The sequence below is a fragment of the Acinonyx jubatus genome, chromosome D3 (assembly GCF_027475565.1).
Source record: "Acinonyx jubatus isolate Ajub_Pintada_27869175 chromosome D3, VMU_Ajub_asm_v1.0, whole genome shotgun sequence".
Taxonomy (NCBI): Eukaryota; Metazoa; Chordata; class Mammalia; order Carnivora; family Felidae; genus Acinonyx; species Acinonyx jubatus.
In genome coordinates this window covers 91528412-91547275 of record NC_069392.1, presented here as the reverse complement: position 1 = coordinate 91547275, position 18864 = coordinate 91528412, and the positions used below count along the sequence as shown (strand labels likewise).

The window sequence follows — 18864 nt, the reverse complement described above, 5'->3', positions numbered from 1 at the left end:
CCCCATCGCAGTCCCCATCGCAGTCACTGAAACACCGATGGTAACGTCATTTTTATTTGTTTTAATTTTATTTATGTAATCTTTACACCCCCAAGATCAAGAGTCACACACACTTCCAACTGGACCAGCCAGCCACCCCTTTCTCAGAGATTTGAAATTACTAACTCCACTTCCTTACTGTTTGTAGAACCACCACATTACCTGTTCCATTTTGACTGTTTTGATGGTTTGTGGTTTCGGAAGAAGTGGTCCCTTTTGTCGAAGCTGGTGTGCTAGGGAGCGTACAGCTCTCGGTGGGAATCCGTGATTCTCCTTTCGATGGCCTGGGATCAGCAGTAATGTCCTCCCCTGTGTCACTACGGAGAATGGTGACTTGTGTCACTGCTCTTCATTTTTATCACTCCTGGGAGAGGTTTATCGGTTTTATTAATTTGTCTAGAAGAACCAGCTTTTGCTTTCACTGACTTACTGTCTTGTTTCACTGACCTGCTCTTATATTTACTTCCTTCCGCATACATTGCTTTAATTCTGCTCTTCTAGTCTCCTGAGCCAGGGACTTAGACCATTAACTTGAGACTTTGACGTCCTTCTAACGTAGGTGTTGACGACTACAAAATTCCCACTCAGCACCGCCGCACGTGCGTACCACGTATTTTGAATGTTGAAATTCCACTTTCACACAGTTGCATTTTGTTTCCTAGATTCCATACTTAAAGTACACTGTTTACTTTTCACCTATTTTAGAGTTCTCCTGTTGTCTTTCTGTTGTTAATTTCTGATTTGACTCTACCATGATGAAACAACACGCTGTATGATTTCAAATTCTTTTCATTTTCTTGAGGTTTCTTTTATGGATCTGCTTTAACTGGTGCATGTTGAAACTTGGTGCGACTTGAAATAAATGTGTGTCTTCCTACTGTCGGGTAGAGTGGCCTGCATTTGTCAGATCTCGCTGGCGGACTCAGTGGGGATCTTCTCTGTCAGTGCCGATGCTTGGCCCACCACTTCTGTCTGATGCTCAGAGGGTGGGGCTGAAGTTCTCACTCAGAACTGTGGATCTTTTTCCTTTGTTCAGGTCCAACAATTTTTGATTTGTGTATTCTGTGGTTCTGTTGTCTGGTGAGTACAACTTCAGGACCGTCTCGTCTTCCTGGTGGATAACTCTGTTAATATTATGTGAGGTCTCTCCATCTCTAATAATTTTCTTTGCTCTGAGCTATCCTTCACTGGATATTAACTCAGCCCCTCCTACTTCCGATTAATTTTATGCGATGTGTACCTATTCCATTCTTTTACCTCCTTTTATCCTACCCGTGTCACTGGATTTGAATTCCTTGTGAGAGGCGCATGGCTGGGCCTCCTTTCTTCATCCACTCTGCCTGTCTCTGGATTGGTATATTTAGACGGTTCACAATGAACATAAATTACTGACACATTACAGAAGTCTGCATTTTCTGATCTGTTTTCTGTTGTCAGGTTTCCCCTGGTATTCACTCCTCCGTTTCTAATTTCTTGCCTTCTGGTGTGTTACCTGAAACCTGTTCAGAAGCCCATCTCAGTTTATTTACAGCATCTCAGACTGTCTCTCTCTGCATAGTTTTTGTCGTGTCTGTTCTGGGTATTAAAATATACATTGTAATACTTGGTAAAATTGTTGAAAATATTTATTAAATTGCATTATCTTAAAAAAATAGGATAAAGAAACTGTCTTTCAATTCAGCTGTGAAAAAAAAGAAGATATTCTTTTCTTGCTCATTTTGGTTGAGCAGAAGAAGGACTCAACAACAGTGTCAACTTCAATCCTGCTTGTGTCCTCTGGATCCTTCTCAAACACTTGGACTTCAGAGTCGGGTGTTAGGACCTGGACAACAACCTGGACAACCTTCAACTTTTCAAAGTCTCTTGTTACAAACAGTTACCTGCCTGACACATTCCTCAAGTATTCATATTTAAATTGACATGTCTGTCTAAAATTTTAGATACTTCTTAGGAGGGTTGGTTCCTTGTTCAGCCAGGAGACAACCTTCGGATTTTCTTTCTCTGCCCTGCGTGCATAACCCGACCCTGACTCTGAATGGATCTAGCCTACCACTTTCCAAATGCGCATCAAAGAGATGCTGCTCCTGGGAGGGGTTGAGGCTGGAGAACTGGGAGTTTACACCCAGATCCATCTGGCGTCGAAGCCCACATCTCCCCTTGCCCACTGTGCCCAGCTGCTGCTCTCCCGTGAGTTGCACGACTCCCAGCATCGGCAGCACCGGGCCAAACTCGATCAGCGTGCCTCAAATATCTACACAATGACTATCCATATACGAAGTGTAATTCCACATCAGGATACAGAATTAGAAGAGCTACCCTCCAACATAACATCCACCAAGGAAGTATCCAAGGATTGATTTCTAAGTAGCAATGTGGTCAAATAACAGAGAACTAACTTTCTGGTTAGTGACAAGTATTTCCAGGATCCTTAAATTAAAAGTAAAAAGACAAAACCATTTGCTACCATATCACTGCCATTTCCTTATGACGGTTAGTCAGTCAGTAAGACAAAAACTTTTATCCCTAAAAAAGCCACAAAGTTGGTTTAACAAATATAAATTCACTACTAAAAACTTATCACTTCATAGCAATTACCAGAAATTATGTCTCAAGATTCTAAATATTCAAGTTTTTTAAGTAACTAAAATATGTGGAAAATTTTTATGTGAAAGTAGGTGTAAAACTGGCAATGTAAAAAAACTAAATCAGGTACAGGTGTCACCCCTATTTTTTAGTGTATAACATTTCCTGAAGATTAGTGAAAATATTTTAGAAGTTCTTCCTGTAGCTCTGCTACCGAATCTCTCAACATCAGGGTAGAGAAGGGGCCGTACACGTGCTTGTGTAATAATACCAATCTAGTGTTGGGAGTGCCACCCACACTGCTCTACCCGTGGAACACTGCAGTGACAAAACAGAAGATGGGCAGCTACCCCGTTACCGTAAAACCTTTTCCTGGATGTCAACAAAGGCCCATGTCCCTCATCCGTCTCTCACAGATGGAGAATGCACCTGGGAGGCCAGAGAGAGGCCCAAGGGGAACGCCCCCACATTGATCTCGACGTCCACCTTCACATCCATCTACAGGACAGAAGAGATGAGCACACACAACGTGGCCAAGAAGGACTCACGCTACTCAGTAAAAATGGGAGCACTGGAGAGCACAAGAGTCCACCAACTCTGGCAGGAGAGGGAAGGAAAACGTGAATAACAAGAGAGCAAAGGAAATGAGAGATGGTACAATGACAAGGCCAAGCGGTGCTCCCCGATCCACAGAGACTCTCTCTGCTCCTTAAACACCACCATCAACACCACGCAGCCTCTTGAGAAGGAAACAAGACGCGATGGGTGTCACTGCCGGCACAGGTCCCAGCCCGCAATCCATGGGGCTGGCTACCCACTTCTGTCCCGACGGGCCACCGGGAGCTGCCCTGTGGAGGACCCCCAGCCTTCCCACCTTGTGGCCGGGAACGAAGGCGGCCTCCTTCCGGCCAAAAGCTCATGGAACCAAGGCCCTGAACCTGCCAACAAGCCTCCACGAGCTGGAGGCGATGGCCACCTGGCTGACTACAGCCCTGAGAGGGACCCGGAGCGAGGACCCAGGTGCCTGACCACAGAAAGGGTGAGGTATTGGACACTGGCAGCGGACTCTCATTTGGCTCAGTCATCTGTCATCAGCATTTACCCTACAGAAGCGCGAAGAGGTGTGTGTATGAGGATATTCACACAGCGCTTTGTAAGAGGAGAACAAAGACACCATCTGAAAATCTAACCGCGGATCAAAGCTAGTGACTTACAACGTCCATATGACCAAACGCCACGCACACGAGTTGCACATCAGTATGTTCAATTTTAATCCTTTTTGTAAAATCAAACAAGCAGACCTAAAAACATGGCCGATGTAGAGATGAAAGCAGCAAGAGAAAGCCCACGCTGGTCTTGAGGAGCAAGGCCTTCTGGCACTAACCCCCTCCACAACATGGCTCAGGCTGGGTGCGTGGCCCGGGTGCCAGCTGGCACCGAGGGCTCAGACTACTCTTGTAAGAGGCCTTATTACAACTCTTCCTGCGACACTTTTTAAAAGTTGTTCTAAGGGCGCCCGGGTGGCTCAACCAGTTGAGCTTCTGACTTCGGCTCAGGTCACGATCTCGCCGTTCGTGAGTTCGAGCCCCGAGTCGGGCTCTGTGCTGACAAGCTCGGAGCCTGGAGCCCGCTTCGGATTCTGTCTCCTCTCTGCCCCTCCCCTGTTCATACTCTGTCTCTGTCTCTCTCTCAAAAATCATTAAAAATTTTTTTAAAAATAAAATAAAATAAAAGTTGTCCTAGAGCCTTTGAAAAAAACAAAGAGGCTACCTGCTCAGTGGCCATTACTCAGGGATGTGGGCAGAAGCACCCCCCCCCCCCCACAGGCAGTCAGCCTGCTCACCCCAGGCTGCTGGCAGCTTCCACCACTGACACTGACAGGCTTTCTGAGCAGCTTCCGCCTCCACAGACCTGAGCCGTTTCTTCCCAATATTCTCTGACTTCCATTGACCCTCCCTTCTTTAAGGTAAATTCTAAACCATAAGAATATCCAATTCTTATGTGTAATATATCTATCTATAATAGGAAGTTTTAGAAAACGAAACATATTCTATTATAAATACGTTCTAACTAATACAGTTTTTTCATCAAATGAAATAATTCTAGTAATACAATATTAAGCAGTTAACACAGGTCTTGTTTTTAGACAAAATATGATTTCACTTGCACACAATGTAATGTACTAAAGCAAAAACAAACTAGATTCTTCTTCATATATATCCTATCTTACAAAAGATGTTAAGACTTAAAATAACTGTCTCATACAATTTCTTTTAGATTCAAAGTTACTGCAATCAGGCTAAATGTTAATCACCGGCATACACACGTCTAAAATATATTAAAAATGCATCAACCTTTTCCACTATGATGAGGTCTCCAACTTGTATGTCTGAACTCTTAACTTGCACTTTACCTTAAAGAAAAGAAGAAGTATAATCAACTCAAGGAAACAACAGCACACCAAGTTAAAATTTCAATTAGCAAATAATACTCCAGAAATAACTTTTGGGGTGGAAAAACACTAGAAATTTATCTGTACTTATACTTTCAAAATAAATTGATTACACAGTCACCAAAAATGAACTTCTCTTAGCTCCCAAATACGAACAGGTAACTGTCCCCAGTAAAAGACATGGGGTACGGGAGAGGGCTCCAACCGGAATGTTCTTCCCAAATCCACCATTATTTCAGGTCTGGGTCCAGTACTGACCATCAGAATAGCACTCAAGATGACTTAATGAGTGAATAACAGGAAGATGTATCCTTGTATTAACATTGTAAATGGCACTGATGGACACAGAACTGACAGAAGTAAAGAAAACGATGTATAAAATCACCGACATTTCAGAACTGATAACTGATACCGATACAGTCGACAGCTTTATTACAAACAGTGATTCATCCACGTGATACAGTGTGTAAATTCTTAGATTATTTGTATCATATCCAGTCTGCAATAAGCACCTATAAAACTTAACATATAAGCCTCTAAGACAAAGTTAACATCACGCAGAGTAGATGAAATGTTGAATACACAATTTGAGACACCCTTTCTACATAAGTAACGAAACTTACTCAAGTTCTCTCTCTCCCTGGGACTCCGAACCCTTCCCCTTCCCTCCTGTCCTCCCTCCTCCACCTCCCCCTCCCTCTGTCAATCTCCCTTTTAGAACTAGCAACAGCCTTGTGGATCTATTTTTACCTTTTCGTGACCACCGTTTTTAACATGGGGAAAGGCCTGTCTTTACATTCAATTTATTCTGAAAGCTAACGGGACAGGAGGTAAGCCCACATCACATTATCAAAAACTAACATTACCAGTCATACTACTGACTTTTCGACCACGTTCAACTTAGTACAAACTTATTTCCTAATTACTTCTTAAAGCAGCTCAGTTTCAAGAGTACCACAACTGTTCCTAAAGATATGTTTTGAGGATATCCAGAAGTTTTGTATTTTATTTTTCTACATTCCTCAATTATACAGTAAGCACATAAGGAATGGAACTATTGGGGGAAGCTATATTTTATTCATATTATAAAACAGCAATGTTTGGGGGTGCCTGGGCGGCTCAGATGGTTGAGTATCTGATTTCAGTTCAGGTCATGATCTCACGGTTCGTGAACTCAAGCCCCGTGTCGAGCTCTGTGCCGACAGCGTGGAGCCTGTTTGGGATTCTCTCTCTCTCTCTGTCCATCCCCCACTTGCACATGTAGTCTCTCAAAACTAAATAAACATTAAAAAACAAAAGACGATTCTGGCATCTTTTATTAAAAAAAATAATAAAATAGAGTACCAATGTTCTTTAGCGTTACTGTGAAACAAATCTCCAGATACCTTCATAACTGGTAAGTACATCTACTGATAGTCAGAAAGTATACTTACAGAAGAATGTCTATTTTAGTTACTTTTTCATTTGGCCCCTTCAAGCTTCTTGTCTGTACTCCCACTGTTATGTTTTCTACAGCTAAGCACCAGGCAGTAAACGTACCATACTGATCTCGTTATTACTGAGTATTATTCAAAAGAATTCCTGTCTTATCACTTAATTTTATTTTCTCTCCTACTATCCATTCCACTGTTCCTTCTGCTTTTCTATATTCTCTGTAATAGACCCATTTAGAAAGCAGAGAAAGAAACAGCCATATTCATAAGATGGAATAAATGTAGTAAATAATTTTTAAATATTTTGAAACAGAAAATATATCCTTTTCTGACTCCGCAATCATGGTCTTACATTTCTGAGGAAGAGGTACCATTCTGTCACATCACAGACACAGTTTATATTTAATAGCCTTTAATTTTTAGGTATTGTGCAGTGATTTTCATTCATTTCTATGGAGTTTCCTTGCAAGTACATGTTTAAAGAAAACAGGTGACGGTAAAATGCAGTGCAGAAATTCTTGTGTTAATAATACGACAGTATGAACAAAAACACGACAAGGCTATCGTGTCAAATCGGTACAGCAATCTGCCTCCAAGTGCACATTTCTAAACGTAAAGAATTGGTCAAACTGTTCAGTAGCTCTTGGTTCTCTAGGAATTTTCATCCGTGTGCAGGGGGCTGTCTGTACTTCCTGCATAGCCTCAGTCCCATGAACTCACAGCCTTCGTCAAGAACAGCTGGAGCTTTAGTATTAATAAGATATTAATTCTCCCTTAAATTTATCTTTAGACTCAATGCAATCCCAATCAAAATCCCAGCAGGGATTTTTGATTTGAGTATTTTACAGAAATTGACAAGCTGATTCTAAAAGTCATATCGAAATCCACGGGACCTACACTAGACAAACAACTCTGAAAACAAAAAAACAAAGTTGAAAGGAAAACACTACCTGACTTCAAGAATTATTCTCAAGAAACAGTAATCAAAAAAGAATGATGTTAGCATAAAAACAGACCAACAGATGGGTGGAGTGGAAGAGAGAGAGTCCAGAAATAAAGCCACACATAAAAGACAACTGATTTCTGACCAAAGTATACGGCACTGCAGTGAGACAAAGATCACCTTTTCAATCAACGGTGCGGGAAACATCTGGAGATCCACATACAAAAACAGCCCTTACTGGTACCAGTACAAAGGTTTACTCAAAATAGATACATATAGTGCAAATCCCTCTAGAAGAAGAAACACAGGAGAAACTTAACAGAAAATCTCTGTGAACTTGAGTTAGGCCAAGAGTTCTTAGGGCACCAAAAGCACAACCATAAAAGAAAAAACTGGTGAATCAGACTTCATCAACTGGAACATTACAGGGGCCACGAACAGTGCAAAAGCGTTAAGGCCACGGAATCGGCAGCTGACAAACAGCTGGACTCAGGTGTAAAAGGGAGGAAGCTAGAAAGACAGAAAGGGTGCCCGGCTCGCTCCAGGACAAGTGGCCTCCAGGCCCCGGGTTGAAAAACCACCACCACGTGACAGGGACTGCAGAGGGAGAGGCGCCCCAGGGAAGAGCCAGGCTCTTCTCAGGGGAATCAAGAAGGCTCAGCTGGGGGCATCGGCAGGTGGAAGCCTGAGGCACCGATGTACAGAGTCCCAAGGTGACAAAGGGCGACGGCGCCATCGGAGGCTGTCCTCGGTCAGTGAGGGAAATGTGGATGAAGGCCCCGTGAAGCCAGTCCCAGAGCACACAAGCCAGGGCTCTGCTCAGGCTGGGGGGCCCCCGGGACTCCCGCTGAAGGTGGGTGGGGCACGGGCACGGAGGACCCGGATGTGCAAGGGCAGGAGCTATCCTTCCCGAGACACAGGCTGGGGACAAAATGGGGACACAGGTGGGAACAAAATGGGCCACACCCTAGCCGCAGGAACCTTACCTAAAGCCCAGGAGATAAAATACATCCACATAGGAACTGTATTGACTACAGCCTAGGAAATTAAAGAAAAAAAAGGAAATCCTGCTGTTTGGGGGTAAGGGTTAGTGAGCATCTTGCGGAAGGTAACCAATTTTTACTCTTAAACTTTCACCAGCAATAATCAAAGTAGTTTTAAAAAACATTCTTGGGGCGCCTGGGTGGCACAGTCGGTTAAGCGTCCGACTTCAGCCAGGTCACGATCTCGCGGTCCGTGGGTTCGAGCCCCGCATCGGGCTCTGGGCTGATGGCTCAGAGCCTGGAGCCTGTTTCCGATTCTGTGTCTCCCTCTCTCTCTGCCCCTCCCCCGTTCATGCTCTGTCTCTCTCTGTCCCAAAAATAAATAAAAAACGTTGGAGGAAAAAAATTAAAAAAAAAAAACAAAACATTCTTTAGCAATTAAAAAAAAACAAAACGGGGGAGGGGCCAAGATGGCACAGCACCATGGAAGTTCTTTTGTGCATCTCTCATCCCTGAAATGCAGCCAGATCAACACCAAGCCATCCCGCACGCCTAGAAAACTGATCTGAGGATTAACACAATTTGCACAGCCTGAACCACAGAACTCGGCAGGTACGTGGTGCGGAGAGAGGAACTGGGGGAGAGAGGAGCCCGGGAGGGCAGAGAGCTCGCGAAGAGAGGACGGACATGGGGGGGAGGGTACTGGAAACCCCCACCCCCCGAAAGCAGCTGGAGAGAAAAGAGAAAGAGTGGCGGAATCAAAAAAAAAGTAAGATGCTCAAGTTAAACACAAATTTTTTTTCTTATTCTATCAGGAAACAAAGTATGAGATCGCTTTAGAAAGAATATGGAAATAATGAAATATCGTGGTAAGAAACAGAGATGAAACACTGAATGTTATTCACCGGACCCCTTCCCTTCTAACATGGTCTCGCTATCTGAAACAGTCTACCGTCCAAATACCAACGAAGAGCCCAAAATCCTCAGAAGAGACCATGCAGACAGACTTGCAGCCAACCAACGTACACGTTTTGCTGCAGCAAATGCAGAAATAAGCATCAATAGCAAATGACTACCTTCACGAAATAAAGATTTTGTAGGAAAGTACGCGGGTTTAAAAACTTACTATCTCACTCTTAAATATTTTATCAAGCAACAAATACAAATGAAAATTATGTGGTCTTACTATAGACAAGATACTTCAAAGTCTTGGTTAAGCCTGCTGGTGTCTGCCTAAGAGAGATTTCCAACCTCTGTTTTCTGTGGTTAGAAAGACTTTTTACACCTCTACCAAATGTTAAAATACAAAGTACTGTTAACACGAACGGCTCATAATTAACAAGTTCTAAGACTCTCAATCACGAAAACCAGAAACCTGACGAGAAAGCAGGCGCCTGCAAATGTACAAAAATCCCAATGCCCCGCGATTCTGTACGGTTATGTTACCGCTAAAAGGGAGATGAACTAAATATGCCTCAAAATCGTCCCTAGTCTCTCATTTCCTCTAGATTTTCGCTCATCCCACGGCAGTTTCTTGCTGCACAAACACTCCCAGAGTGGAGACTAACATCGGGCCCTTGGTACAAGAGAGAAGAAACCACAGGTGAAGATAGTGAGCAACCACGAGCCTGTTCATGAGGGTTCGATGCCACTGGTCTAATTCAAGAGAAGAAAATCTCCAGATAATGAAAAAAGAAAAATAACTGAGGAAGGGAGGGAAAGATTCTAAGACGCTGGAACATGCCGAAAAGGAACATTATTTAAAACTGGAATGGAGCTGGCACGGAGATCTGGATGAATCTGGAGAACTCAAGGCAAAGAATGGGGCCCAAAGAAATCTGACACATTTCTCAAAGGTCTGAGAAAGGAACTTTATTTTTTTTTAAGTTTATTTATTTATTTATTTTGAGAGAGAGAAAAGGGGAGGGGCAGAGTAAGGGAGAGAGAGAGAATTCCAAGCAGGCTCCACATCACATTGCCAGCACAGAACCTGACGTGGGGCTCGATCCCACAAACCATGAGATCACAACCTGAGCTGAAGTTGGATGCTCAACTGACTGAATAACCCAGGTGCCCTTTTAGTCTTTTTTATTTTTTAGGTTTTTTTTTTCAAGTTTATTTTGAAAGCATACTGATCCGGGTGGGTGGGGCAGGGCACAGAGAGAGGGAAGAGAAAATCCCAAACAGGCTCCATGATGTCACCCTGAACTCATGAACCCTGAGATCATGACCTGACCTGAAATCAAGGGTCAGACATTTAACCAACTGAGCAACCCAGGTGCCTCTGGAAAAAGAACTTTAATAACATTAAAAACTGGTTTTAAAGGAACTAACTAACCATTTGCGGTAAAAACAGAAGACAGGTCCCTTCTCCACGGAATAGACACCTGAAATGTGAAATTGCAAATGGAGGGAAACGTCACCTATGAAAAATGAAAACACAGAAATATTACTGTAGGGAAATTAAGATATTCACACTAGGGTTGAACAGCCTTTCTAGGATTAAAGTAAAAACCACAAAGGAAAACAGAAGGTTTGCATACATAAAAATTATAAACTTATCTACATCTAAAAGAAAAAGATAGGGGCGCCTGGGTGGCTCAGTCGGGTAAGCATCCGACTTCAGCTCAGGTTGTGATCTCAGGGTTTGTGGGTTCGAGCCCTGTTTCAGGCTCTGTGCTGACAGCTCAGAGCCTGGAGCCTGCTTTGGATTCTGTGTCTCCCTCTCTCTCTGCCCCTCCCCTGCCCACGCTCTGTCTCCCACTCTCTCTCTCTCTCTCTCTCTCTCTCTCTCAAAAATAAATAAACAGTAAAAAACAAATTTTAAAGAAAAAGATAAAAAATGAGTCAAACAAGATAAAAATATTTGTCACGTGATAAGCTTCTCTTAGAGAAATTCTGAAAAGGTAGAAATGGACGTATGAAGAAAGACGAGTAAACTCATATAAAAGATCACAATAAGCAAGGAAATGTGAAAAGGTAAGCAGCAAGCAAATCACAAGGAGAGTATTTTTCACCAGTCAAGGCAGCAAGTTAAACCCAATGCTGTACCTGACGCGAGCAAGGATGCTGGGGGAGGCGCAGGCAGGCACACTGGAGTGCGACCAGGCCTAGGGCTGTCATATTTGCTCTGGAAACCCCTCATTTGCTTAAGTCATCCATCGTCTGAGATCCTGCCAGGTGCCAACAACCTCGGAACCTTCAGGGAAAACAGCCGCACGAACACAGAGCAGAGGACCCAGCAGCACAGCGACCAGCACAGTAACAGCCGCTACCAGAGGGAGGGGGCGGGGTGCTGGCGACACACACACCGCCACACGACTCCACCCGTGCCAAGGTACGTCGTGTTAGCCGGCGTTTCTTGTTACTTTCACGTATTCCGGGCCTCAATCTCCAAACAATGTGATAAAAGACACGTGGCGCACCAAGGCCACAAAGAAATGAATTCACACAGATCCTCCCGGGATGAGCTGAGAAAGCACGACGGGTCACGCACAGCCGGTCCCGAAGCTATGAATCTGCTCCTGTGTATCTGTCCCCCCACTCCCCCCCCCCCGCCCCCGAGTGGACCCGCGTCCACCACGTGCGGCCACAGAGGGCGGAGCAGATAAGATCATGAATCTCAGCTGCTGATCGTGTCCGACCTACAACAACCTACGACGACCGACCGATGGAGACCTACCATACAGATCTGACAGATGGAGAGCCGCTACTAGACGGCACACCTGTAGTAACGTATCCAGAACATTCTTGAACGGATACTTCCCAAACGCTGCTCAGCCCACAGATGCTGAAAACCACCCAAGATGAACGGGAAGCACCGAGCAGGCTCTGACCTCGTGAGAAAAGACGTACCGTTCTACTCGACCTGCACCATCACAGAAGTGGACGAACGAGGGATGGCACGTGAATAAGAAGGAAAGTCACCGATGCCTCTCTGAGCAGCAGCTGCAGAAACCCACTCCGATGACTTCTGAGTTCATCAGCTCCTAAGCAATTTCTGATGGGAAAATTTAGCCAGCATTTGAGAGTACTATTTAAAAGAAACCCAACTATCTGAAGACATGACTGCCACAAAAGGGACTCCTTCTTGCCAAGCGGAAGATGCAGTAACCCAAGAAACCAGTTACATGTTAGGACGTGCCTGGGGAAGTGTGCACTGCCCACAGACAGTGTGTAAAATGCACTAAAGAGGGATTTTTAAAAAGAGATCTTTCAAGAAAACATTACTCACAAACAGTAAATTTCACTAAAAGACGATAAAATTTTAATAGGTATTTCATGGTTTTTTATGTAAAAATAACAGTAAGAATTTTAACAAGTATCTGACAACAGTGTTGACAAAAGAATCAAAGATGCTAAAATACACAGGAAGAAAGAACACTGTCTCAGCGGGTCAGGTTCCTTTCTGGCAAGGAAACTGGAACACAAGAAACACCTAAATATGTGAGCGTTCTCTCTGACAACTACACACGCACACAATGTACACAAGTTCAAAGACAACAGACTTTCTTCTCTCTTTCATATGTCTAACACGTTGAACAACAGAATGCCATAACCATTACAAGAAACAGGTTAAGAGCCACTGGAAATCAGTCATCACCAAGTGTAAAGAGAAGCCACAGCCCAGAATTAATTCCCGATCATTTCTAAAGCTCCACATTAGCTTTAGGTGTGCATCTGGAATACACAGTAATAGTAGGTGACATGATACAGTCCTACTGAGATTTGATGGTTGATTAAAACAAAAGCAAGTAAACAAAAACCTCTGAGTTTATCCTATCTGCTAGAATACTACAGGAGCTCTTTCAAAACCACAGTCCAGGACTCACTCGTGTTTGAATCCCCGGAGGGGATCACAGTGCCGACCACAGTGAGTACTAAGTATCTGGAACTGAATCGTGAACCAGCCAGCAGAATGATTACAGCCCAGGATGCAATTTATACACCTCTCTGGAGCAAGAGGTTAAAAAAAAAAAAAAAAAAAATAGCACTGATCCCAAGAAACCAAAAGCAGAGTGACCCCACAATTCAAATTCCTCATCAGGGATTTCTGAAGAGCTGCCAACAATTTCATTTTCTCCTCCTTAACTCTGACGGACGCTATCCATTAGGAGAGAACCATGAATCATAAAGCAGGTCACAAACAAGGAGAAAGCAAAGAACGGAGCAGCAACAGACATGGAAAATTCCCACATGACAAGACAGCCTCTCAAGCAGCAAAGTGTGCAGTTGGCTAAAGATCACCCGGTGTCGACTGAGCTCGTGCACCAGTTAAAATACTCTCTGCTTCTAACAAAGTACCCTCAAGATCCGAGCATACTTAAAAGTGGTCGTGACTTTCCTTTTCAAAAGAAAAAATAGAGCAGGGAACATCTTCCCAGAGTATTTCTACAAGAATGTGTGTAAGAACTCCAAATACAAAATTCAAATACTGTAAATACGATAAATACAATAAGACAAACCGCAGTTAAGTCACATAAGGAAGGAGCCATCAATGCCATTCAAAGAACAGATAACCTATGAAATGCTACAAATAAAGGAGATGAGCAAAGAATATTCTTCACAAGAAAACAAGTTTCAGACTAGCCAAGGAGCATTTTTTACATTTTTACGTGCATTTTTCACATTCTAGATTTTACTCAGCAATCATTTGCATCAGAATAACGAGCCACAGAGCAATGTACAACCCACAGAACAGTCACATGAAGTCGGAGGGGGCTGGGCTCACACAGCCGCTCCACCGAAGCTGCAGGGACTCGAGGCAGATCCCTGAGCAGATCCCTGAGCAGCGGCCTCAGGCCCCACCCCTGTAAGGTGGAGAGAACACCAACCTACCTAGGATGGCAGTTATGCAAATGAGTAAGTCACCTGACACAGATCACAGAGGAGGAAGTCAGAGATAGCCACACCGTTACCATCTACGAGTAAAACGTCCTTTCAAACAGGACCAATGGTCGTCAATTTTGTGTAAAAAGGTAAATCTCCATTTGTATTTGAAATAAACCCACTGACAATTATTTTTAAGATCTTCTGAGTTCGAGTATCATAGAAGTGTAAAAGCCCTAATTATCAGTATGCCTTCATCAACAGTTTTTACTATTTTTAGGTGACAGTGACATAACATAAAATCAGCCATTGTAAGTGATTACTACAACGGCACGGGGTACATTCACGGTGTTGTGCGACCCACTCTATCAGGTTCAAATACATTTTCCTCACCACAAAAGGATGCGTCAACCCACTAAGCAGTGCCCCCCACAACCAGCTTTCAGTTCCAGTAATCTACCTGTTCCCATACTTCACACAGATGACGTCGTACAGTCCGTGACCCTTTGTGTCTGATTTCTCTCACACGGCTTTTTCGAGGTTCACTCATGTTGTATCAGTATTAATTTTTACGGTTGAATGATACCCCAACGTGAGAAAACGGCACAATTTGTTTATCCACTCACACGCCGATGGACATTTGGGTTGTTCTCCCCCACTGGCGATTATAAAGGGCGCTGCATGAACGTGGCTGCATGTGTATTTGCTCGAGTGCCTGTTTTCAATTCTACAGGCATTTGGGAACATCTGAATTTCTCCTTCACTCGTGAATGGGACACACAATTCTTGGTTGACAGTTTTTTCTTTTGTCATTTTAAAAACGTCATCCACCTCCTATCCTCCACAGGCTCTTACTCTAGAGGCCTTGTGTGTGACAAGCTGTCTCTCCCTTGCTGCTTTCAGAACATTCTCTTTGTCCTCGGGTTTGAACTGTCTGATTACAACGTCTCGGTGTGGATTCTCTGCGTTTGTCCTTCTAGGGATTCACGGAATTTCCTGAACGTGTAGATTCATGTCTCTTAACAAATCTGGGAAGTTAACGGCCATTATTCCTTCAAACTTTCTCTCCACCCTCTCCCTCTACGACTCCCACGACTCCCAATGCACGCACATTAGCGCATTTAGTGCTGCCCCCAAGTCTCTACTTTAACTTTCCTCGTTCTTCTTTCCACGTCTCAGAATGGATCATCTCACGTGATCTAGGTTCAGGGTCAGGGATTCTTTCTCCCGGCCACTTAAATTTGCCACTGAAACTCTCGAGTGAGTTCTTCTTGCAATTTATTATAATTTTTGGCACCAGAATTTCTCTTGGCTTCCTTTTTATCATTTCTATACCTTTACCGATCTTCTGTTTAATACAGTACATTGTTCTCCTGATGTCTCTTAACATTTTTCAGTTGTCTCCTTTAGCTCCGTGAGCATACTTATGGCAGGTGAGTTAGATTTTTGTCCAGTAAGTCCAGAATCTGGGCCTCCTCAGGGACAGCTTCTGTTCCTTTCTTCTATGACTGGGCCACATGGTTTCTCTGCATGCTTCATAATTTCCTGTGGAAACCTGTACATTTTGACTATTATAATCTGGTAACTCGGGAAATCAGTCACGTCCTCCTCTTCTGGGTTTCTTTTGTTGCTCAGTATATGCTGTAGCCGTGCACGTTTAGTGACTTTTCTAGAACTGTTTTGTAAAGTGTGTATTCCTCGTCATGTGTGGTCTGTGAAGTCTTTCCGTCAGTGTTTTGAAAAAGATTTCCCTGCAAGGGGAGGGGGTGAGATTAAGAAAGAAAAGGAGGGATGATGGAGGGAAGAAGGAATGAGAGGGGGAGGAAGAAAGGGAGGAAGGGTGAAGGACAGGAGACAGGGAGAGGGAGGGAGGGAGGGAGGGAAGGAGGGAGGGAGAGAGGGAGGGAAGGAGGAAGGGAGGGAGGGAGGGAGAGAGGAAGGGAGGGAAGGAGGGAGAGAGGAAGGGAGGGAAGGAGGGAGAGAGGAAAGGAGGGAGGGAGGGAAGGAGGGAGGGAGGGAAGGAGCGAACAGCCTCTCCCAGCCTTGGCAGGCTGGCTGTCCCGGGGCACCCGGCACTCGGCAAGCTGTCTACAGCTCTGCCTGAGACCTCACCTCTGCTTGCAGTGAGCCTAGAGACTGGCTAGAGGCAAAACACTTTCTTGGGGTCTTTTCTGAGCATGATTCAGTGCCGGCCTTGGATGTGGCTTTCAAAACTCTCCTGTCAACACACGCACTTCTGAAGGCCCCGATTTTCCAAAGAATCCTGTCTCCAGCTCCTTCTAGCGGGCATTCGACACTCTCTTCGCTGTGTCAGCTATCACCTATCGCCCCCCAGCCACTGCTGCTGACACAGGCTTCCGGAATGCCGACTGTTTTTTTGGCTCTCCTGCCCTGAGTGACATCCAACCAGAGGAAGAGAGACAACCGCCTTGACTCGGCCCTTCAAGTGGCCCTGCCAGGCTGGACAGACACAATTCTCGCAAGTGCGTGCCGCTCCACTACCTTCAGAGCCACGGCCTGGAGTCCCAAACTGAGAATGTGGGCTGCTCTCACTGAGGCAAGTGCTCGCCCCTTCACTGCTTCTACGCTCAGGAGGGCAGGCAGGACTGCCGACTGATGGTTCACAGACATCACCATGCCATTTAGTTTTGAATGATACAATTAATACACGGAAACGAATCTCTACTCGTTCCAAATATCACAATGAAAACAATTTAAAAACTAAGCCGGGACCTATACTATATTCCAAAAAAGACACATCAAAGGTACACCTAATTTACCTGGCCACTCTGGGGATTCCTTTTTTCCAAAACTTCACCTCTTCTCTACAACACACCTTTCCTCCACCATGCCATTACTTCATACATCAAAACTCTTCACTAGTTAACCGTTCAATTTAATCGCAAGAGTATAGTCTTTTCAAAAATGGCACTGGGACAACTGGATACTCACACACAAAGGAATGTGGCCCCATGTCATACACCCACACAAACTACAGAATGAAAACGGATCACACATCTGAGCGTCAGAGCTAAAAGCATAAAACCCCCGGAAGAAGATATAGAAGTAAACCTTTGCAACCCTGGGTTGACAAACCGTTCCTTAGATACATCACGACAGCACAAGCAATAAAAGAAAACACAGATGAGCAGCGCTTCATCAACACGAAAACTGTCGTGCGTCAGAAGACACCAAGAAAAAGAAAACACAAGCCACCGAACGAGACAAAGTATGTCCAAATCACAGAATGACAAGGGACTTAAATCCAGAATATATAGAGTTCTCCCAAGTCAATAAATACAAAAAAAGAACCCAGTTCCAACAGTAAGCAAAGAATCTGAAAAAACACGTCTCCAAAGGAGACATACAAACGCCCAATAAGCAGATGAAAAGACGCTCAACGTCATGAGTCACCAGAGAAACACAAGTCAAAACCACAACGAGCTACCACTTCACGCCCAACAGGACGGCTGCAACAAAAAGACAGAGGCTAACAGGTGCCGGCGAAGACGCAGAGAGACTGGACCACTCACACGCTGCTGGTGACAAAGGAAACCAGCAGCTGGTTTGGCCAACTGGCAAGGCCGATCAGAAGAGTAGTCTGCAGTTTCTCAAGAACGTGGTTACCATATAATCCAGCAATTTCACTCGTGGTAGGTATGCTCACAGAAGAAGTAACATCACGTTCGTACAGAAAAACCGCACGCAGACATTTGCAGCAGCATTCTTTACAGTCGCCTGAAGTGGAAACAACGCAAATGTCCACCCACTACTGAATGGGAAGCAAACACGGCATGCCACAGAGAGGAGGAGCCCTGGGCAACGAAAAGAAAAAGAGCGCTGCCAGGCGCCACGCCAGCGATGAACTGATGACCCGTGACCACAGGACGCCGGGGAAAGAGGCCTGTGACACCAGCCCACACGCTGCAGGCTTCCGGACACCTGCTCCTCGGGGGCAAACCCATGGAGACAGAAAGCAGGCCGGGGGACGGACTCGGGGCTGGAGGAGGGGCAGGAGGGGCAAGAATGGGATGACGGCTAACATATTCAGAGTTTCTTTCTAGAACGTCAAGACCGTTCCAAAAGTAGACGGCAGTAATGCTTCCACAACTCTGTGAACAGACCCAAGCCACCGAACCGCACACTTTCAACGGATAAACTTTACGTTACACGAGATCTGTCCAAATAAGCTATACAAATATTTTTTTGGAGACTTATTTCAAATAAATAATTCAACGTACAAATGTCCCCACGTGATCAGAAGGTACAAACTCCACTCTAAACCTCATCTTTGAAACAGGCTTTGAAGTTATTATGAATACGTGTTTAGTTTTTCGGTGCCTTCCTTCATTGTCCCTCATTGATGCGATCACTGTCTTGGTGTCACTGTCACTTTTTGACGGGCGTAATGCCCACCCACAAATACTTTCCCCACACTCTTCCCTATACATCGCTGCTTTTCCACTGAGACTGAGAGACCAAATAAACAAACTCTTTAAAAACATAAATTAAGCAAGGGTTAAAAGCCCTGAACGAAGTTAAGGAGAAATGGGCATAAAGTAGTCCCGCTTTGGATCATGACATGAACTGTAGGTGCTCCGA

The 18864-nt window shown here is 44.4% G+C and overlaps 1 protein-coding gene across 12 annotated transcripts in view; it reads right to left on the bottom strand.

The window, feature by feature from the left end:
- ATP9B (ATPase phospholipid transporting 9B (putative)) overlaps positions 1-18864 on the bottom strand; it is a 249096-nt gene that overhangs the window by 180143 nt on the left and 50089 nt on the right. For 4 of the 12 annotated variants that reach the window (XM_027069210.2, XM_027069213.2, XM_027069214.2 and 1 more), the window contains one exon: positions 4977-5035. The exons of the other annotated variants lie outside the window; for them this stretch is intronic. In XM_027069210.2, coding sequence (XP_026925011.1) covers positions 4977-5035 — 59 coding nt within the window. The remainder of the gene's footprint in view (positions 1-4976; positions 5036-18864) is intronic. 12 annotated transcript variants of the gene reach the window in all.